We start from the raw sequence: 23,520 nt of genomic DNA on the forward strand, positions 1-23,520 counted from the left end.
TATTACGCCGCTCTGCTCGATGTAAAGATGAAGGTGAAGTCCCTCCGCCAGGCCCACAGCCGAAACACAGCTTAAGAATTAGCCCTAAAATTTTGAGATTTTGTTAACACAATGTTGGGCTGCTCTTTCAGTTAACATATTTGCACTTTTAAATAGGTAATTTGAGAAAAGCTAAGTGTTAACCGCTTGATAAGGAATACAGCCTGGGACTTTTGCTGTACACGGAGTGTTTCCTAACAGGGTATCTGAGATTGAAACACCAGTGTCAGCACCTCATTATTTTACGGTGAAACAGGGGGAGATCAGGGCAGGGACAGAATATTTCATTGTGTTACAATCCTCTCCCACACATTTTTTCCCCCCTTTCAAAACCCCATGCGAGGAATTCAATTCCTTGAAATGGAGGATAAATGGTTTCAGAATAACTCCAGGATTATGTCATCCTCTGGGAGAAAAAAGGTGTGGGGGGGGAAACCCCAAAAACAAATCACACAGCGTCCTTAGGTTTCCGTTTAAAATATGGAACTTGACACCGCTGACCTATTGGGCTTTATTTCTGTAATACCGAAAGGATTTAAAAACATCTCAGCACGTAAAGACTCATGATGATACATTTGTTACCTGACTGTTTCTTTTAGCTGTGCGGCCTGGGTTAAATTAAGGTCCCCCCGATAATCACCCACAACTTACTCCATCAACCCACACCACAACACTCCATCAAAATAAACGTAGAATAATTAGAATGTCTCAAAAACCCAGAGAACCTCCTTGGTAACACACATCTGCATGGAAATCTGGATTTTTGCATACATTGTTTTTCCTGTTACTTTTTTTTAATTTTGTGTATTGGTTTGTGTGTGTAAAAAAAAAAAAAAAATCTAATTTTGGAGCAAAGAACACAACGCCGTCAGATGTTTTGACACTGCATCATCACAAACCCACATTTATGATATTATAATACCACATAAAACCTTTGAAAACTTTACCACAGCTAAATAAGGCAGGACTCCACATGGCAACCACATGGGTGGATTGATGACATCACCACTCTCTCCTCCCTACCGCGTGGTTCGGAAGAACCATACAGCAGGGGTTAATACCCAGATCCTGCCAGTCTACAATAAAGAGTTTCTATCACATTGCTCACTCTGATACTTTCTCTCTCCAACAGCCTGTGACAGTGGCTCGTGTTTTAACACGCTACCCTCTCTCCATCATCACAATGTCTAGTAAGCCAAGTGCCATTGATTTCCTCTTTAGACAACATGTTTTCATATGACTATTTAAAGAGGGTAAGAAAGCAGATTTTGAAGAAAACGAACATCACATGACAGTGATTTCTACACATCCTTGTGGGAAGTAGCTGGGTAGCATAACTTGATTTGAAAAAATTGAATGAAGTCAGCAATGTATGGTAAAACAAATCTATTAACATTAGCCAAAGTTGCAGTCAATTCCTACTTTCTTTTGTCAAGGCCTTGAAATGGGGGCCCCTCCTCAGAGATGGTCCAGGGGATCCCCATAAGAGTCTGGCTATATTTACAACCATAATAAAAAGTCACCAATCCAACGCAGTTCTCAGTTGAATACCTGTTTGACTAACTTGAGTGTACTGCGACAAAAGTGATTTCAACTGTATTATCTTTCTATATTTAAAGGGTTTTGTATGATACACCCATCAACATGAACAGAAATCCACACCCTTCCAGGGACAGGGAGTCTCCAAGAACAGCTGCCAGAGGATATGAACACATAAGAAACTATACGACCGGAAAAGGCAGGTGATGTAATTTAGCCCTGTTCAAATACCTCCAATACAGAAACCAGCCCTTGTATATTTGATCCAACTAATTTATAAGAAAAGAAGCCAGGTTCTGAGCAAACAAAATCCAGGGCAAAGGTTTGTGGCGGGCCTAGAAAGGTTTGTAATTAACTACACTATAATGAAGGTGGGGGGTCAAGCTAAATCATTACACAGCTTGCTCAATATAGGTACTGCTGCATTTGTCAGGAATTTTGATCCACCGAGCGGAAAAGATAGCGAATTTGTCACATCAATGTGAGCTCCTGTCTTTCGAAGGGCCGTGCTCGGAAGACGACAGCAAACTGCGATATTAGCTATCATTTGAGCTGCGCCGGACTCGGGTAAACGTCACGACTGGAGACTTTAAAAAAGCGCCAAGCTCCATCAACACAGTGCTAATGAATCCTTCAAAAGGTGAGAATTGAAACCCGGGGCCAGAATTTGCTTATTCCCCTTGTCCCAATGCCAACACTAATATGAAAACCGTAAAATATTTCAGCAAAAAATAGGGTTGAGGAATGACTGCTCAGATGCTGGGACTATTCACTGCCAAACTATGGTAAACAGCGGGCATTGTGTGCTAACACCAAGCCACAGTCTAATTCGGGTAGCCCAGTATGGGCAGAAGTAAAACCCAGAGCAGAAACACTTTGAAAGCCATGCGTACCAGAGTAAAAGTGAGAGCCAGCATCTTGCAAAACTAATCCTTAAAGAAATGACTGAAAATCGCTCAGTGTACAATCAGACGTTTGGAACAAGGCCTACTTATTGCATTATGCCCATCTGTCACATTGTTTTTGTCCACTCTGAAGCTCTCATCTGCAGCTTATCGTCACTGGCAAAGAATGCCCACTTCCCCACTCCTCGCAGTGCAATCTTACTTCATGGTTAAATGCCTTGTACCACAAAATCGAAAACCGTCAACCTCATAACAGGAACTAGAAAATGCCGCCAAACCTCACAAAACTCTGGGGCAACCGTGATAGGGTGAGAGATGATAGGATCAGTTCAAATGACTGCTGCCTTCACTTTCTCTTATGAAATCAGGACTCTGTTAGAAGTGATGAAATACTGTACATGTTATTTGCAACGGAAGATTAAATTAGCGTGCCATTTTCAGACAATGCATTTATTAAACCACATTTTTTTAAGGGACTGACCAAACAAAAAGGAGGAAGATTGATGCAATGCTCACAAGATTAAGAAACATTCCATGAAAACAAATTAAAAACAAAACAAAATATGACTCCCATTGGGACACAGTTGTCCAAAGAATTTCTACCAACAGCCAGGGAAGGCACATTCACTCTAGATACCATCCCCAGTCTCCCTGTTTATAATTTATGTGCCAGAGCATGATGTTTCAATGGGGGCCTTGAGAACAAGAGGGCTCTTTCATACTGGCAATGCACACACAAAGCCACATCCAGATCTCCCACATTTAGTGGCACCTTCGAAATTTGAAATTTACCGAAAAGAGCAGAACACAACGACCCCTCCCAACTTTTCCCCCCTTGCCATTGTTGTCTATGAATAACCAATTAGGATCCAGTCATCTTGTTTGATGGTTGGGGGTAGGGTGGAGGTGGGGGGTACTAAAAAGGAGGGAGGGTCCGTCTGAAATGTATCTTTCTCCAATACAGATTTTAAACGCCCTGTATTCTTGCATACCTTCTTCAAAATATTATTTTCAGATCCAGATTCTCATCCAGCCTATGAATAATATTTACAATGACCTGTCATTTCCCAGTAATCCCTTTTATCATCACTATTATTTCCTGCATTCTGCATTAGGTGCCAATGTCATGTCTGTGCACAGATTCAAAAATAAATTCAGGCATTTCCGCCCCCAAACTGATTGAGTTGACATTCTTGTAGTGCACACAGACTGAGGCTTATACCAAACCGCTCTGCGCCACAGAGGAGCATAGCAACGCTATAAACAATAGGCTTAGGTGACCTTACCTTGCAACTGCTTAAAACGTCCTTCCAGCTGGTTGTAATTGAAAGGCACCTGAGCAGGAAACCCAGGTGTGGGACTGGTACTGGGGCTGGGACTGGGGCCCGGGGATAGGGGACCTGGCATGCTGGATGCCCTTTCCAATTCCATGATCAAAAAATGAATAAGAAATAACGCATACAAAAATTTCAAATCGGATCAGTTTAAGTAGAATCCTGCAACTCCCCAAACAAAAGATAAAAAGGGGTCAAAAGAGGGAAAAAGATCCAACTTGCAGTTTCCTCAGGCCTCTACAAAAGCACTTTCCAGTGGAAAACAAAAGATAAAAGCCACAACCACCACAAACAAAAAACAGAGCTGGCCAAAGCCCGAGTGTGGTACAGCCGAGTCCAGTTCAGCACGAGATCTCAAGCAGCAGTCCGGCCGTGCGGAGCATGCTCACCGGCGCTGGCGTGTAACGGGGCTCTGTCTCAGCAGCCGTGGGAGTAGCAAGTTAAGGAGAGGCAGACCGGCATGGTTTGGCTTCTGATTGTTCTGCCCTGCCTCCTCCCCATTCAAAACAGACCCCCTCTCCAGACACGGGAGGGAAGCGCACACACACACACCGACACACACGCCGTCCACAGTCTGTGCATCTGAGGATCTGCCTTAGTCCTGAATCTGCACGTCTCTGCAGCCCACAACCAGGCAAACAAATGGAATATATGATAAACTGAGAGAGAGAGAGAGAGAGAGAGAGAGAGCGAGCACGAGTGCGTGAGGCTCAAAACTGTCCACGCTGAAGCGTCTCAGACAAGCACACCTTTCACAAACCTTCCCCAGCTCTGGGTGGAGAGAGGGAGGGGGAAGAGGTTGTAATTTAATCAGCAGCCAGTCAGTTACTCTGTATTTAGTGGTGATGTCACAGACAAATTAGCATAAGGGCAATGAGGGGTGGGAAGCGGGAGGAGGTGGGCTGTACCATCTCTCCCGCATAGAGGGGGAGGAACGTGCCAGGATGCTCTCCACTTCCCAGGATTGTTATACATTCAAAGACAATCAATCAACTCTAAAACCCCAAACGCACCAAAAAAAAAAAAAAAAAAAAAAATCTGAATTCGCCTTCCCTCTTTCTTGCACTGCAAAACCAAAAAACAAACTCAAAAACTCCCACTTTAAATACCTCCCCCTCTTTTCACACACACACACACACACACACACATCTGCCAAGAAAACAAGGCACGAAAATATGTGCTGGTTTTCAATGGTCTCCCCCCCCCCCCAACAAAGCCGGTGGAATTACAATCTCTTGTTAAGAGCCTCATATAACGGAAAGGTCTCAGATTACTATCGCAAGAAAGAGAGCGAGAGAGAGAGGTAGCCTCCCCTACCTTATTACCTTAAGGTTTTACCACAAATCAATCAGTGAGGTTTTTAAACTGAAAACACAGAACATGTGCTGAGACTGTGAGGGCTCTGAATGTGTAAAGGGCAGCACTTTCTCCCCAAACCTCTTAAAGGGGAAAGCAGACATTTGTTTTTCTTTGCGGGGTTTAGACAAAGAAAACGCGTTTGTGGTTAATTTGTCCACACAAATGCCCAAACGAGTGTTTTGTACTTCCTTTGTCATGGCTGAGGAGTAAGTGCAGTTATGTCCTAACCTGCTTTTGAGAAATTAAATGGGATGTGACAGGGAAGGCCAAGTCCTGGCAAAGATGTGTGAGGGACCTTCAATTATTCATGGCCAGGGTGGCAGTGGAGGAGAGGGCTGTGTGTAAAAGCATGATCAATGGGTGTGTATCCTTCGAGGTGCCTTTTATAACTGACATTCTTTCAGTCTTGTATTTTGACTTCTGAATGCAGGCATTTCCAGAAAAGAGGTTTAGATCTTCGTGCATTCCCGTTTGAACTCAGTCTAATGGCTGCCCCTTTGTTTGGAAGCTCAGAATCGCTGGCACCGCACACGCATGTCACATTCACATGACACATACTGGAACAGCACGCTTGCTTTCGGTCCCAGCAGCTCTGTGGTATAGGCTCTTACAGCTGCGAGACGCCCCTGTTGTGAAATACAATGAAAACGAGCACACATTTTTTCGATGGAGCTGAAGGCAATGACCGGCTTAAATATTTTGCACTTTAACTTTGAGCAAGGCAAATATGCATTCACATCTGGGTGGCTAAAATATGCAATAAGTTTATGGTGTTCTTTAAATAGACTAATCCTATCATTTAATTCCCTTTCCTGCTGGTGGTAACACTGAAACCACTTCTGTTCTTTGCAAAAACGTCTTCTTATCCAAGCCGTTACGTCTAAATGATCCACAATCCCATCATTAGCCGGCATAATATATTTATACAGTATCACTGTTTTTGTAAGGACTACTAAAATGTTCCAGAAGTTGAGAAAAATATAAATCCCGGAAGTTATTAAAGCTCAAGTTTTATTAGAGGACTTGGAGTGTGTGTGTGTGTGTGCGTGTGTGTGTAAATTCAGTACATCTAGCTCTTGTTTCATTTGGAGAGTGCCTGGTTATTTTGGCTTTTCTCAGTTTACATCTTCAGAAGACAGAATATTTTGTTTGCAGTCTGAAACATTTGGAACAGTTTCCCCCCCGTTAAGACACCAGTCCTGCATTCCACACGGTTTAAGTCTTGACGGTCAGTCCCCAGAGCGGAGCCCGTTAACACGGACGTTGATAGGCAAGGCTGAAACTCGAGCAGAGCGAACTTCAGGCTGCTCGTGCAGGCCATTAGTTATAATGAGGTGGAGGGCGGACACTGTCTTTTTTTTTTTTTATGGATACTGTTATTTGCCCAGAGGCTTTAAGGCAGCAGCCTACACCTTCTGCACTAACCAGTTATTTCATCCCAAACTCACTGCATATCCAAAGTTAAGTGTCTAGTGAGTGTTTGTTGGGAGTCTCATTAAACTTGTCTATGCCCTGCTAAATAACCTGCTGTTCTTAAAAAGACTATCCACCATTGTGTGAAACAATCCCAGGAAGTGAGCGGCAGGAAATACATAAGTGTAGCACCGGACTGACAAGTCTGAAGCAGAGTTCAGAGCTCTGAATTCCAGACTAGAACATTTTGGGTCTAAAACCTATTCAGTAATAAATAGAGTAGCTTTTCCCTTCATTAATATATTGACTACAATATACCCTAAATTTAACACCCTAAAACACACGGTACATTCAAAGAAGGGCTGCAGATTTCTAGTCCTAAGCAACAAGTAAGAAGTAAGATACGCACAAAGCACAAATGACAGCCAGGCCTCCTCTTCTCCCTGGGAGAAGCAACGTTATGTTGCTTTGTTTTGTGTTTGTTTTGTACTGCTATGTAGTCACATCACCAGTCACAAGGCCTCCTCGCGACATTCTGCCTGAGGGGAACTCAATTTAGATTGATCCTTTCAAAGCCCATTCATTTTTACATGATTTCCCACTCAAATGTTTTTGTGGTTTTCAGCAACAAGAAAAAGCATCTCTTTTGTCATACCAATTGGCAGAATAGGATTTTATTTCATTAGGAGAATTCATGATATTGACAGCTCAAATCACAAACCTCCACGAGATGAACAAGGACAGAAACTGACAACCCTTTCAACAACACCTATCGTGTGTTTAAATGTTTAATTTAGGAAGACGTGTACATGTACAGAACTTAAAATGTCCTTGATGAAATAGAACTGAATAGAATAGAAATAGAGTCTGCCTTTTAACTAAAGCCCAATTTACTTTTTAGATTTATTTTTTTAAATTCATGCCTCCTTGGTTGTCTTTGTCCAATAAAGCCCTGAAGGCTCTTAATCTCCCTATAAATAATATATGTTATCTATGGAAGATGCGGCAGACAATACATTTTGATGGTGCCATATTGTTGCTGGAGGCTGAAATCTGCACTGTCAGAAATGTTTCAACACAAGGTATTTCTAACCAGGCCTGACAAACGTTTTATTTTATGTGTTTCCAGTGATGTTTCTGCCATTTAATCCCTTCTACGTCTCAAGAATAAAGCATTACAGATACTACTTTGATGCTCAGGTTTATCCCCAGATGCTTGGAAATGCCAGGTGTTGCAAACTTCCAGCTGATTTTGTCCAAAACTAAAAGTGCAGACTAAGGTAGACGACATCACGTGGGTCCAGTGAATTTGCAGATGCAGGGCCTTTCCGACAATATCCACCTCACAGCCTCACCGATCGTACGCGATGAATGTAGTTGTTCCTCCAGTCCCTGTGTTGGCAATGAAGATTCCACCGGCATTGTGGTAAATTTCACAGTAGGATCCTGATTCTCCTTTGGAAGAGAGGACGAAATTCTTTGCAGGAGTTCTCAGAGTCGAGCAGATAGCTGCGTTTGCACAGGAGTCCAGTTTCAGGATTTCAAACAAACAAGCAGCCCCAAAGAGTTGTATATTTTCCTTCCTTTATTAATATGAACATTTGAGAATGGTGTTATTGTTTTGGGATGTGTAGGGAGTTAGGTAAGTTTTGGGGGCTTTTTTTTTGGGAGCAACAGAGAAACCTTTTGAGGGCTGAAGCTGGTTTTAATTATTAAGAGGACCTAGAGCAGCCTTGCAGAATGTGTCGATAGCTTTCAAGAGCCTCTGGCAGACACGCTATACCTCATCTGGTGTTATTTTTGGAGTTTCTCCCCACTGGGGTCGATGGAGAGAAAGAAGCTGGGCTGTGAACTGGAGCCTTTTACAAGAAGTCGGGCCACAAATACCTCTAAGGTCTGAGCGGGTCAATACAAGCATCTTCCACTAGTACGGTCTGTCTCAAGGCCTCCCGTGCCATTAGCCAGACGCTGACGCATATTACCCAAGAATACAAGCATCCAATTTGCCAGCTTAAGAACCATACAAGTATACCACCATGTTCCTGGCTGCAGGGAGATGACTGATCCTGTGCAGAATGTACCCCAGTAAGGGAAGAAGCGGACATTCCTTTTTCAGTGGGTTTCCAACTAACTTCCTTTTGGCTAGTATTTTCCCCCATGTTGGTGTTGATGGCCTGTCAGCGAATCCCTGGAGAGATGCACGGGAGAGGAACAGTCCTAGTACTGACCAAAATTGATGGGGAAGTAGTCACACTAGGGTTAATTTTAGTTCTCTCCCGTTTTTACACACAGCAAATGAAAGGTCTTCTGAAAAGCATTCTTTATTTTTGTAATGCAAACTCCAAGAGGGATTGGTTTTCAAGCGGAAAACAAAACCTCTCCAATGATAGACACAAGTGGAACAAATAACCCAGAGCTTCCTTACCACCTGGCAGACCCCTTGAGACCCAAACCTAGGCTAATGAAGAACATAGTCTTCCATGTCCTGGTTTGTTTTCCCAAGTTAAATTTTATTTTCTTCAGAAGGGCCTATCCTTAAAGGTTTCTTTCAACGTATAGCTTTCCACAGTCTGAAATGAGTGGCATCCATATATTGTGGTATTTTCAGGCAATGAGAAACCTGATATTGCAGCTTCTACGGGATTAAATGAACAGTCAAACACTGGCTGTTTTTCTAAATTAGCCTGTTTGGTTTTACATTTCCCGTGCTATCAGGTAAACACGGTGGGCGGTCTCCTCTACTTTACTTTTCTGACAACCATTTCAACATCCTTGCTTCCCAATGCATTATTTAACCCATTAACATCTATACGATAGGCCTTTTTGCCTGACTCAATTTAAATAAACACTTTTTGAAACATCTTTAGAAACTGATATCATGCAGAACTCATTCACGCAACGGTACTGGCAGAAGGAAAGGCACAGTATTTCTCAGAATACTCACTGAGCTACTGCCATGGAAGCCATAACGGAGAGCATTACATGAATCACACTAGGACTGCTGCTTTGCAATCACTCTCAAGCCATTTCTTGACAGATCTTTGTGAACTAATGTGGTTATTTGACTCATCCATCTATGACTTTTTTGGCTCCTTTATCATAAAAAAATCACTATACTCCAAGATGGTATCATCACAGTACAATACAGATCTATAGTTATGGCATTTGGTGAATGTACTTGGAAAAATGGGGCAAAAGTACAAAATGACCACATAACACTACAGTAAATATTTACAGTGATGCCATATTAGTTCTACCTTGACTTCCTTTTCCATTTCCACGGACACAGTTTCGAAGAGGACGCAATGCCTTCAGTTATCTGTGCAGCTATATGGCATGTCATTCTACAGCCATGCTGAACGAATTCATGTACCGTACACTGTTTTACTCATTTTAATTAGGCGTAACACAATAGTCCCATTGGAAGGCCTATGAAACTGAATTTTCAGGCTTTTCACATGACGCCCCTTTGAGATTTCCATGCCGACCAAATGTGGGGTCATCAAAGGTCGTGAAAAACTGGAAAAAACACAAATAGAAGACAGTGTACCTGCCAAGGATTCCTGGAATTACATTTTCCATCACATTACGGTTACAGTTAAAATTGGGAGCAAGGAGACTCATATGCGGCCTATCATAACAGGGCCTCCTCCACACTGCTATTTTGTAGATTGCTTCTACAAAATCAAGCTTTCTCTGAGATGAGACACAGAAGGAATGCCATTGCTAGGGTAATGCTATACTCACATCTGGCACACAAATTCAGAGAGGAAAAGGGATGAGACTGGTGTGTCTGTCTGACTGGATTAGATCACCGTGGAGGAATCCTCCCGAGGCCTGGCGTTAGGCACCAAGACTTGACAAAGATGGAGCTTTGTTTATCGTATTGCCAAATCTATTGTTTCCCTCTTCCTTAAAGCCAAAATCTGCAGCCCATGCCATTCAAAGCTACTGAAATATTGTTCCTCCCAGCGTCCATCAAAAAAACAAAAGTCAAACAAGAGCACAACCTCACAACCAAACAGCCAATAATATGCCTTGGTCCCAAAGATCTACCCCACTTTTTCACTAGAGAAAAACAATACTGACATTCTGCTCTTTAATATATAAACATGCATGATTAAAACTTATATTCATTTTACTGCATGACAGCACATTCATTTGAACAACCGCTACGATAGGAACCTGCTCTCATGTTTGAGTTTATGTTTTTTCTTCCCCTTTTCTGTGATTGGTGTGATTGTCTCTATTTGTCGGCTACAATGGTTTGAGTCTCTTGGCATTGCTGCTGTAGTAAATGAGAATGACTTATCCATAGCCGTACCTGGTTAAATAAAGGCTTTGTATTCATTATTTTAGATCCTATTTCATACTGGCAAAATTGCAGTCACAGCTTTAAATATGACACTGGATAATTCCTCAGACACAGTTATGTCTACACTGTCTAATAGCATCTGAAAACCTATAACACGGTGTTTAAAGTGCAACACAGTATCACAGTAAGTCATTTGAAAAAGCTGCACTGGTTACCAGCAAATAAAGACTTCACTGTTCCGTAGATCAATTACATTTTTCTCCAGTTCATTGTATAATAGAATACCAAAATCCTATGATATCTTCAGCCTCTGCAAGGAACATCACATGGAAGGAGAAGATTCTAGCTCCAGGGTATCAAATTCTACACAGTCCAGCTTATTAAAATGAGCTCCCAAGTTGGCAGACAGCTTGTTTGAGTCTAACGAGTTTTAGGCTAAGGTATTTTAACACACGCTGCACCTAGAGAAGGAATCAGATTAATTCCTGGGAAGTGTTTGAAACTGAACATGGGTTTTGAAACGGGTGAAAATGTCAGAGAGCATCGTGCGGGGCTCGAGTAACCTACAGTGACTTTTATAATCATTACGCATCTAAGTGTGGCTCATTTTCACAGCTGCTGAGGGAAGAAAAAAGTAGCGTACAAGAGTCCCCGTGCCATTTGCAAATGCAGAGACTTCCCCAAACAAGGTGCTACTGCATGGAGAGTCGAACCAGATTGGGCCAGCGGTGGCTGACAATCTCAAAACCGCACAGTTGGCCACTCTGATAACGGGGTCAAATAACACTGATACACGCACGTACAGTTCTTATTCCTCCAAATGTCAGATTCCACCCCAGTATGCCCAGCTATTTCCAGGTTTTGGTCGTCACACATGAGACAATGGTTACAGACAAATAGAAACAGGCAAGCGTACTTGGCCACCCACATGTGCCCCAAAACGGTTAGGTTTATGGGCAGCAGGAAATACTTAAGTCATCCCATTTGTGCCCCTTGCTGCCATTCAGTCACTCCCTCCAAAACTAAAATTTGTATTGGTCAGTTACAATCATTTAAAAGGATGTAGATCTAGGCTTTAGTGAAAAAAAAAATATATAAAAAAATATATAGGCCTAATCACAAGCACACAAACATAATGAAAAGGTTTCCCGATATTGCAATAGTTGGAGGTAGATGCTCGACAAGCATAAAAAGGGGATCCACTGCACTGTGGTGACTTCATGTGTTATCAGCTACCACCTCTTGCATATTTAAAGCATATGTAAATAATTAAGAGCCTTGAATTTCCTCCGTGGAACACTAGCGTAATGGCCTGCAGTCAACTGTGCTGCCAAGGGCTCAGTCTACAGACCAGCTACCATTACTGAAGGCAAGCCCATGCATTATTCATGACTGGACCTATCCAGAGACTCCAAAACCGTGATCCAGTGTCACAACCCTGCACACTTCGGAGGAATTCTCCTCCAACCGGAGAGCAGAACAGACACTGACAAACACAAGCAGGAAAGCTTTTAGCCTGAATGAACACCTGCTATCTTTCGGAAACTCAAATCTGCTTCTGTTTGGTACCATTTATAGATAATTCCTAGTAACGCAGCAAAAAACATAGCACTGGAACGACCTCAATGTCAGGAAACATTAGATATAGTGGTGAATCAACTGTATTGCGTATATCAATATATGTTTAAATTTATGAGCAGAAACCCTTCCACCACGTATGGGTTTACAGTGGCATGACTGAAGAGATTTGGGCTATTCAAAATAGGGAGAAGAAATAATAAAACGAAATAATGTTTGAGGTTGCAATGAAAATATCACAGATTTTCTATGGGGAAACAGGACGAGAATTTTTGGATCGCTGGATGTGTTTGAGTTAACAGTCCCAAGGCTTGGAGATGCCAGGAGCCCTTAGAGATTTAAATGAAAACCAATAAGCAATGACCAAAGCTCCCATTACTTTTTATCCCCCTTCCTATATCACTGCCTTAAACACAGATATGTATGATACAGTCAGGGGTCCAGTTCGAGGCCTCTGGGAGGAATGAGAACGGAGGAGGAGCGGGTCTGGTAATAAAGCATACAACTGCCAGGACATAACGAGAAGGCAATGGATTCATCATCCGGAGGCACATGTTTCGAATTAAGTCAAACGTTCACTGCTTGGTGAGCATTGGAGTTATGATCATACCACTGGGACGCTTGCATTACATAGCATTTCCTGTCTGTGTCATGGAGAATTTAATCAAGAATATAAAAATTATATTTTATTTCAGGCGTGATTTCATCTTGTCGAGGGAGGCTTGGCCCTAAAGTGGAAAAAACTATTTCGAAAAATAAAACCACTCGCTCATTTCACTGACAGCCAATCTAGGTTAGAAATATACATTCACCGTCACAGTTACAACCAACCGTCTTTGTAAGGAGTTGATGGAGCCCAAACAGTGAGCCTTCCGAGACTGGTAATAAACCAATACAGAGTTGTAAATGAGAAGGGCGAGGGGGGGCGGGCTGAGACAGTTCTTTAGTTAAGGAGAAAAGCTGGGAGAAAAAGAAAACTGAAACAAACTATTAAATGTATGACATTTGAAAAGAAACCTTTAGCATAGTCAATCTGTGACATGTTTATTGCATTTTACCCTTCGGAGGGGGAGGTCGGCTACAATTAAAACCAGTGAGAAACAACCACTCTATTTATTGGTGGTCTGCTTTATGAACACAAAACATTGTGGTAATGCTAAGCCTCCTTAAAGCCATCTTTAGATCATTCAATATTGACAAGGAGAACCATGTTATTTTTCAGAAAAGTTTCACAGCGTGCCAGCATCACAGGGTGGAGGTAGCTGTGCTTTATCAGAGCACAGAGACCTCTCCCTTCAGATATGGGTGCATGGGTCAGGAATGTAACAAGAAAAAAAAAAAAAATTGTATCATGTGAACGGCCGGGTGATTTATGGAATGCGAGACTACGGTCTTCTCTCTTCCTAAGTTGTACCAGAACATCACTGAATTTGAGCAGCAAGAATAATTATCCAATCAACAAAGATATCAACTCCAGATTAGCCTAAACTATGCACCTACATCAAATTGCTTTGATGGAGTCAATAGAATTTTTTTTATTTTATTTTTTTAATGAAGAAATAGGACAACAACAAAAAGGAAGAGCACACTTTAAATAGTTTAAAATCATCATGGGAGACTTCAATGCAGAAATTGGAAAACAATGACATGATGAGACCTCAGTAGGTACATATGGATATGGAATCAGGAATGAAAAAGGTGATAGGTTAAAGGATTTTGGTTTTCTGTAAATTCCACTAATGACAGACTCTCAGTTCAAGAATAATGGACCTGGAGAAGTCCAAATGGGAGGAAAGCGTGAAATAGATTACATCTTAACTAACCATAAACATATAATTGAAGACTGCATGGTCATAAACTGATCCAATACAGGAAGCAGCCACAAAATGGTTCAGTGCCGAAATTCTCAATACCAAAGTGGAAAGAAAACTACTATATTTTACACATTACTTTTAAAGCAAAACGTATTACTCCTAGAAGCAGTCCCAGCAGCCTCGCTGTTGTTTACAGACAGAAATCACCGCAGTGGCTTCCTTCCTCCCCAGCAGCCTTTGGTAAATAAAGCAGCCATTCCCAGCCCCCGTGGTGTTTGCTCAATTCACACCTTTCCTGCATTGTTCCATCGGCTGCGCTAATTGGGCCGAGTCATTTACTACACCCCCCCAGAAGCACTGAGACAATGGGCTGCTTCCACAAATGCCAAACCTAGCATAGGTCACAGGTGTGTGGAAAGCAGAGATTCCCTTTTCAGAAAGGGACATTGTATTTATTTCCAAAAGCAAGGGTGACCGTGGAGTACCCGGTTCATTTTATATGCTATTAACAGCCATTCCATTGCTGGCTTTGAGCATATCCGTTTACACACATTCGGTGCAATTCAGTGCTGCGGCTTCTGTCCGTAACTTGGCATGGTAACAGTTCCAGTAACGATAGCTCCTGAGAATACGGTTATAAGAGTGGGAGAGAGGGCATGGGAACACAGTGTTATAACTGAATATGACGCCCTATTGATTTTTCAGTTTACCATGGCCATGCACTATGTTCAACTAACATTAACCACGGGTTTACTGTGGGTTTTAATTACCGCTGTTCACCACAGCAGAAGCATAAAAGGACATTTTTTAACAGGACTTGCAGGTAAAAAAATCCCACATTGAGCTTTATAAAAAGCCTTCTATTTAAGCCACTTGCTGTCATGAAAATGCATATTCGATTCTATGGCTTAATTCACCTCCTTCAATATGGTTTAATATTTCAGAAGTCTCTGGAGTGCTTTTAGAATGACGATCACACACACACACACGTGGTACAAGACCATTCATGTAAGCGTGTACGTTATACAAATTTCCATTTTGAATTATGGTAATGCAACAGAGTCTCCGCCCCCACATAATTATACATGATAATGAAAAAATACCAAAACTATGAAGCTATGAATGCAGGTGAACTGTATTAAGTCAAGACATTGCTTAGAACTATATCTACTGTCTTTGACACACCTTGCGTTTCATATTTAATTGATGGCCAAACATCTTTTTAAAGTACAAGATTCTAGTTCTGTATAGACTATTGAGAAAAAAAAAAATTCAGCTGTAACAGAATTCAAAATCATAAACTTCTTCCTGCCAAGTCGAAAATATGTTTCTTGTGTGCTTTGGCTAACCTTAGAGCAGTGACAGCAATCTAGATTCTCCTTCTGCACATTTCTCTTTAAAAAGGCATTTTGAAGGCCGTTGGAAATAAATAAATACATCAAAAATTACTCCAACATTGACTGCAGTAGAAAAATAAATACAGAAACTCTAGCAGATAAATCTGCATCAGTAGGAAAGAGGAAAAAAAACTTGGACCAAAATGAGGATTTACGTGACTGTCTAATAAATATAAATATCTCAGTCCTGGCTGTGCTTTCTCCTCGCAATGCCCGGCCTGCCTTGGGGAACAGTAGGGCTGGCATCGAAACGGTACAAAAGGCTCAGCAGCAGAATTTACACCGGCTCAAGTTACTTAAAATGCAAATCCAACTTTAAAGGAATGCTTTCCTTCTGCACAGCCCGTACCTCATCTACACACTTACATAATGCAGGAGTCGGGCAGTGCATGATCTTATTAATTATACCTCAAACACTCTGGTAAATAAACACAATGGCCCAACGCTCTACAGATCACAGTGCTCCTTCCTGGCACCTTTCCCGATGGTAAAGCCCAGAACCTTGTGCTTCACGTTTTGGGAGTACGTAAGAAAACAGATAAGGCGCAGAACTGTCTGAACTCGACCTGCCTCTCTTATCTAACTCTTGTGGTTCCTGGGAGTTCAAACCTCCCAGCAGAGAAACAGTATTTCTTCGTATTTGTCCCTAGGAAGGCATGCCTGGAGTCACAAGCTATGGAGTCAGTAATAAATCAAGTTTGGACAAATGGACTCCACCTATCTCTGAAAATGAATGGAGAAATTACTTATTTGTTTGCCGATCACATCAGCTGTTCAAGCCGTGCTTCCAGTCAAGAAGAAATTACTGGCGAAGGCAGGCTCCCACACACAACCAAGATGACTGGCATTCCTGACTGACCACAGCCTAAATAGTTGCAATGTAGTTCCTCCTATGAGTGCAGGTTCAGCTTTCACTGTCCGTTTAAGTCCTAACATACTTAGACTTTTGCATACGTCTTAACTATCCCCCCAAGAGTTTCTTTTCCCAGGTTATTTCAAAATCAACGGTTCCTCAGCCTCGCTCCTTACCTTTCAGTGTCTTTTGTCTCCCTCATTACCTGCCTCTGGCTTACATTCTCAATAAATGGCTCAGGCCGAAGTTGATACACTTGGTGTCATTTACTTCACCTCTCCCCAGCTTCACTGACCTCCTAGCTAGCCACTGTGCTACACTGCAGGGTTCGTGTCACACCCATAAGCCCTCGTTGTCCAATCCCAAAGCTGGCAGGACACCGATACACCCCTAGCACTCCTTTACACAAAGAAACCACAGATCATGCGAGATATTAGTTGTGGGTTTGGCAAGGGGGGGTTAACTATTTCAGGGGAGAAGCCATGGAATCAGGGTGCCTACCTGCCAAGGCTTTGATGCGGGACCTCTCGAACAGCCGGGCGGAGCTGTTCTCGTTGTCCCAGTCGTCCGCATCCCAGCGGTTGTTGACGTCGGTGTACTGCTGTTGGATCTCCATGTGTTCGAACTCCGAGGCTACTGATGTCATGCTCACCCTAGCCAATCACAACTCGTCATCCGCTTCTTCTCATGAAGCCCTGGGACACAAACAAACAAACAAACATAAGTTCTTTGTGGACACATTTTCCCTAGGTGACAACGAAGGGATCACATCTCTTGGGTTCCAGAATATCGTGGATTTACAAGACTCCTGTGCAAATATTTGATACTCTTTAGGATTAGGAGTATACACACCCAAACCTCCTCTCTCTCAATCCCTTTAGTTTTAAAAACAAAAATAAGATGGTCACAATGTATTTATCCATTCTATCTCCTGAAAGAACAACAAATGTAGGACTAAATCTGGCCATTTATTGAGAAGAGTCACAAAATGCCACCTAATTCAGGTCAGTAACAATGATCGCTTTTGTCTGTCTAACGGACACTTTGAAGGGAGAAGAAACAAAATCACAAGAAACTCTTTCAGTCTTGAATGTCCTCACACTCGAGGCCCGTCTTTTATTGTGCCTACTTGACAAAGCAGGGTACTGCTCTCACAGATCTTTGAAAGCATGTCGAGGCCTGGACTCACATCAAAAGCCCTGCGCTGTGACCAGTACAGAGCCAATACTGTTCCCTTTCTCCTTATTACAGCACCACCTGCTGAGGGCAGATGGAAACTGAGCCCATTGAGCAACACCATTTCTGACAATCTAGGAACTCTGGCACCACCTATTGACCGCAATATAGAAAACGATGCCATCTACATTCCAAGCATTGGCGCAAAGGACTCTCTATAACAGCGGTCCCCAACCACCGGGCCGCACATTCGCTACCAGGCTGCACGGAAAGGATACATATATATATATTTTTTCTGATTAAAATCAAGGCTGAATATCCCGAGATAGCCACAAAGGCACTGTATTTCCGCAATGACAGCGACATGGTTGAAATGTTTTTACGACACCGGCTTGTACTTTAAAGAAAAATATTCTTGCACATTTTGAAGAATAATTGACACGATTTACGTACAGCTTGTTCTTGGAGTGGTTTCTCTGGGAAGAAAATTCTGTTCTAACCCCAAGTGTATTATTTTAAAGGATGCAGAAAGGTCAGTTTAGGTAATTTTGTAACCTCGACTCTAAACAACAAGTGATTAAAATAAATAAGCAATGATATAATTAACTATTAATTAAATTAAATAAAACCCACAACTCAAACTCCAACATGGTGTCTGAGTCGTCAAGTCTTACAATAAGGCTTTATGTCCAAAAAGATGGACCTTTTTGTTTGTTTGACATTTACAAGAAACAGTTGTGACACAGACTTTTGCCACTTGATGAAGTGCGTTGACATTTTCAAACAAGATCAGATTTCCATGACTCTGTGATAAGGTCAAAACATCAACTAGAACAAAAGGACATTTGACAAGGCTGTAAAGGGACACAAACCTCTGTAGCTCCAAAACACACACTGGTGGTTTCAATTGGAGATCCGCTTTTCGGAGCAGTCAGGCTAAGCAAAAGGGATACATGGATTGTGTGAAATGTCAAACATGGCACCATCTGTTATCAGAGAGATACACTTGTCGCTGCTCCCAACAATGCAGTGAACATAGCTCGTCAAACATTTGACTTTAAATAAAGGGAGAGCAAATCTTGTGGCATTCCTTGGCAACACAAACGGGAGCAGGGCCTGGAAAGGAAGCTGCCCCCACCACCCCGCAGTTTGAGAGCAGGGCTGCGGGGCCAGAACAGCAGCTTTTAACTGCGCTCGATGCACCGGTGCACTTCCTTGGCTCAATACTTTTAATGGATCGGTTAAGCGTTGCTTTGATGACTTCAGCAAATGCTTTGTGGGAAGTCTTCTGTTCATGTGAAAGCACGGCATCAGCGTTATCACTGGACAAGCGCCGCTCACCAAAGAGGGCTCGCTCCTGCTCACAGGCCAGGGCCGAATTTATGGAAGCTGGTGCAAAATCCAAAACTAAAACAAGAGGTGTTAAGCTGCAGATGTTTAAAAATATATATATATTTATATTATTTTATTCGTCTTCTCTCATATTGGATTGGTCGCTTGCGGTTACCAGTTGAGATTCAGAAAGAGGTTTATAATTGTAGCCATAAGGTTATAATTGCTTAAAATAAAAACCGGTGGTTTACTCCCTGCAGGAGGCTTTTTTAACATTTTGATACGATTTTGCGCTTGCCTCCCACACACAAACTTTCACATTTTACAAATCGCCGTGTGAAGTGGTTGCACACTAGAAACACAGGGAACGAATGACCTGCAGTGTGCTTATCCAACTCGGGGAAAATAGCCCGATTTGAAAGAGTGCTGCCCTCCAGGTTACAATAATGCATTCGTTCAGTTTGCATGGGAAAAATAAAGAGAGCACTTAAAACTCCCATTGCTCTGCTAAAAATAAAACTCGACTGGAGCTGCTATTATTTTGTATGCCTTCAGGAGACTATAGAAGCATTCTGATTTGACATCTCATTAAGTACTGTTCTGAAACATCTGGTTTTCAATACCCTCTTGCAATAATTATCTGTGATCTTCTACAATAAATGCGAGCAGAAAACAAAACATCACGACATTAAATGGGAGACTGGGAAACCACGCTGAAGCAATGACCAGAAAAGATTAATAGAAATGACCGTTGAAGCAAAGCTCAAGTATTGGACAATGAGAAATAAAAAAATATAGATATATCTCTATAGCACATCAGGTAAAAGCAGTGGGACACAATATGTCTGGCACACATTTACCCTGCTTTCGAAATTCCTTTCCCCACTTTCCTGTTCTTTTACACCACAGAATTAGTCTCGCCAAGTTTCTCCTGTGCTTTATTATACTCTGCTATAACAATGCAGTAAGCCACAGTAAACCTCTACTAAGTAAGATGAAAGTCAGGCAAGCTGTGGCCTACTGTGGAAAATCCAGGGAAAGTTCTGACTGGCCAGATGAGCACAATAATAAAGAAATAAAAAAAATGCAGGGGCTTCTGAAATGAAGATAAGGCATTAAACAGAAGGGGGGCTTCTCCTGTAATAGGAGGGTAGAGTCTGTGCTACTGGAAAAAGCACATAAATTGATTTTTCATCCACCATCAATACTCAGACAACTAACGGACACACTGCCGTTTCCATCAGCAGTAAATGATTACCATGCAGAAGACTGTAAAAGCAAAAACCAGGAAGACAAAAGGTTTCCTACCGCTGCAGTTCTGGATGGCAATTACATTCTAGATTATACACACTGCTGGTACATTAGCAATTGATCCAATCCAATACAAAAATATATATATAGAATAAAAATTGTGGGGTAACCGTAAGAGGCTTGGGAACCGTACTTGCACATGCAGCAGTTCTTTTGCAACTTAAAAAAACAGGCCTTTTTCCGAGTGAAGGCTGTTCCCTTGCTGAGTGCATCATTTGATAAGGCATGGCTGAAAAGGGAATTATAGGTGGCACAAACAAACAAATTAATACTTTATAATTTATTTATTTAAAGGTGAAGGGGAACTAATTTCCTAGCACCGAGGGAGCAGCAGACACCTCTCTTCCCACTCATATGTGTCACGCATTTCAGTTCTCCCAACTGAGGCCCGTCGAACGAGAGCCGCTTTAATGAGGCAGAGCGGGATTATGTGCCCAGGAGCTCGGTGTCGCTCGCTGGGAACAGCCAATGATGCGTCTGCAGTGCAGAGTGGCTAAGTCCTTGTGCTATTTATAGCCACAGTGGCGAAGGGCGCTCATAGGCCAGAGACGAGAGACGCTGCTCACAAACACGGAGGCTGTCAGACTGCTCACGCTCCCAGCAGCTGGGGCTCAATCGCCGCCCTGCATCCTTCATTTTGTGAGCATCTGCGGCTCCTCTCCTCTCCTAAGCAGTAGCCAGCAAAAGACATGCGTTTGCCAGAATGGTGCCGGCTGATCTCTGGAGCAAAGGGGACCTGACTGGTAATTTTCAACTGAATAGAAAGGGCCACATTCAAAGGGAGGCAGATTCGATGTTCTTCAAACTCGCGTCAATAGAAAACTGCATTTTCTCTGTTGTAAAATAGTCTCTAACCCACATCACATACTTGCCATCTACAGGATAACAGGACAGTTCCGTCGACAGCATGGAAGACCGTAAAGCTGGAGCCTGCCTGGCCAGGGTGGGGATCTCATTAGAGTCCAGCGGGAACTGAAACACTGACCAAGAGGAATATTTACTGGGTCAGCTGATGTCAGTGTGGAAATCAATGATCCAGTCCCTACATGCACACCATCACAGATATTAATTATCACTACCACTGTTGGAAGGAGTTTTGAATGGGTTTGCTTTCCGGTGCAGCCCAGCATTTTAATAATGTTTGTAGCTCAAATTAAAATTAATAATTAAAGTAAATATAAAATGCTACCACTGTGCCCCCAGTACTCCTTTACCGATAAGTTGTTTACATGTCTAGACTAAACCTGCAGCTTCCGGACTGATGATAATACAAATAAAGAACGTTCTTTATTGGATTAAAATTGCTCTCGTCGATCCCCCTCTGGGTTTCAAAATAACAACTATAAATACAGAAGTGTAACGGGAATTGTAGATGCAGGAAACAGATACTATATAGATCGAGGAGCTGCCAGAAATGGACTCCATGTCTTTCCTCTACTCAGGGAGCCTTGATGGACCCCCGGGAAAAGACTGGCTTTAATGGATAAGAAACCTAAGCTCTCTTATGAAAACCAATATGAGTCCAGCTCACCAACACTGCTGACATGACGTGCTGAGCACGCAGTAAAGAATTTGCATGCTGTACAAGCAAATCGAATCCTGTTGTTTTCTTCTCTGCTTTGGTTCTAGAATCTGATCAATCAAATCTGCATACAACAGCATTTGTCTTTCTTTATGGGTGGGTTTTTCTTCATTCCTGGCAGCCAGTTACTACCACCTGGCACAATTCCCTGGAAGATTTGGCCTTTTTAATGTTTGAAATTGGGTTTCAGAAAGTGCCGCATTCAGCGTGAATGATATTGCTGTGAGAGGCAGGGTTGAATAATTGAGCTGACAGAAGCAGAGATCAAAGATTTTAAACTAATAAGGTTTAAAAATTCAAAACAAAAACACCAATATTGTAATTGTTTTTCATCAACAAGGAGAGAAAAACTAAAAGTGCATTTAAATATATACACTGAAGCCCACACCCTTTATTATGCCACTGTGTCAATGCCCTCACACAGCTGTGACGACAACTACCAGCTATCGATCCGTGCCGCTGAACAGTACTGTTTAATTAGGAATGTCTACGCGAGTGACATGCACAGGACAGCCTGTATTTACCAGCCATACAAATTTGGCACTGCATGTGGGTGTCGGCAGCAAGGCACCGTGAAAACACTGATGTGGAAAGAGAGACACCTACAGGAAGACCAAGAGCTCATCCAAAAACACAACCCTCTACACAGGGCCACATCCTTCAACGGCCGAGACAGCAGACTTGCTTATTGGTAACGGGGGATGGGGTTTCAGACCTGCTGGCTCTTTGTTCGCCGGCCCTACCTGCATACAGAGAATCGGAGGTAGAAAAACATTGATTGCTCAATGAGAAACTCCATTAATATAGTCATTATTTCTGTCTTCACACAATTTGTATTTTCTCCAAAAGAAAACCGAAGTAACTAGGTGGAATCCTGCCTGATTATTGGAAAGCCATTTATTTCTGTTATCAATGCCCACTCCTAAAAAATATCAATGTGAAAATCCAGTAGCATGCAATGACCAGCTGGAAGGGACAAGGATTTTTCACATGAAAGATATCCTGTAAAGAGACCTACGGCATACTGGGTCCTGCTACATGCTTACATTTTCAAGTACCTTCACTTCATCTGTATTCACTATCTTGTAGTGCTTTTTGGCTATTAGTTATTAGTCACCGTGTTTTTCTATATTATACAGTTATAAAAAACAAGCACACGAGACGTTTGTAGCTTTTTACAGTCCCCTGTAATTTTATGTTGCATTATGTGGGTTGACTTCCAAGCATGCGTCAGCCAAATTAATACATCATAAAATAATATATGGTTTCTGTTCTAGCATGCATTCTAGTTTCATTTAAATACCTCCTCCATCACACACACTGTCCCATCCTCACCATTGGGGATGCGGAGTTCGGCCCCTGGCTCTGTGTTTAGATGCCGTGCTCTTTCAGCAGATCCATCCACTCGGCACAGTCCCTCAGGGCCCTGCCGTTGTTGCGTAGCAATGAGCTTGAAATCTTTTCTGAAGCACTGATGCACCGATTACCAACACGGGCCTCATAAACACCAACAGCTTTGCAGCTCGTCATGAAAACCAATTCAAAACAAATCTATGCCACAAAGAAAATCATT

The 23,520-nt window shown here is 42.2% G+C and overlaps 1 protein-coding gene across 2 annotated transcripts in view; it reads right to left on the reverse strand.

Moving 5' to 3' along the window:
• Positions 1 to 23,520, reverse strand: part of sptbn1 (spectrin, beta, non-erythrocytic 1) — a 103,697-nt gene that overhangs the window by 52,396 nt on the left and 27,781 nt on the right. Inside the window, exon 3 of one of the 2 annotated variants that reach the window (XM_066697215.1) lies at positions 17,048 to 17,241. In XM_066697215.1, coding sequence (XP_066553312.1) covers positions 17,048 to 17,192 — 145 coding nt within the window. In that variant the 5' untranslated portion in view covers positions 17,193 to 17,241. Of the gene's footprint in view, positions 1 to 3,769; positions 4,549 to 17,047; positions 17,242 to 23,520 lie in introns of those variants that run through there. The other variant, XM_066697216.1, reaches the window with a different exon arrangement.

Source organism: Amia ocellicauda, chromosome 23, assembly GCF_036373705.1.
Source record: "Amia ocellicauda isolate fAmiCal2 chromosome 23, fAmiCal2.hap1, whole genome shotgun sequence".
Classification (NCBI taxonomy): Eukaryota; Metazoa; Chordata; class Actinopteri; order Amiiformes; family Amiidae; genus Amia; species Amia ocellicauda.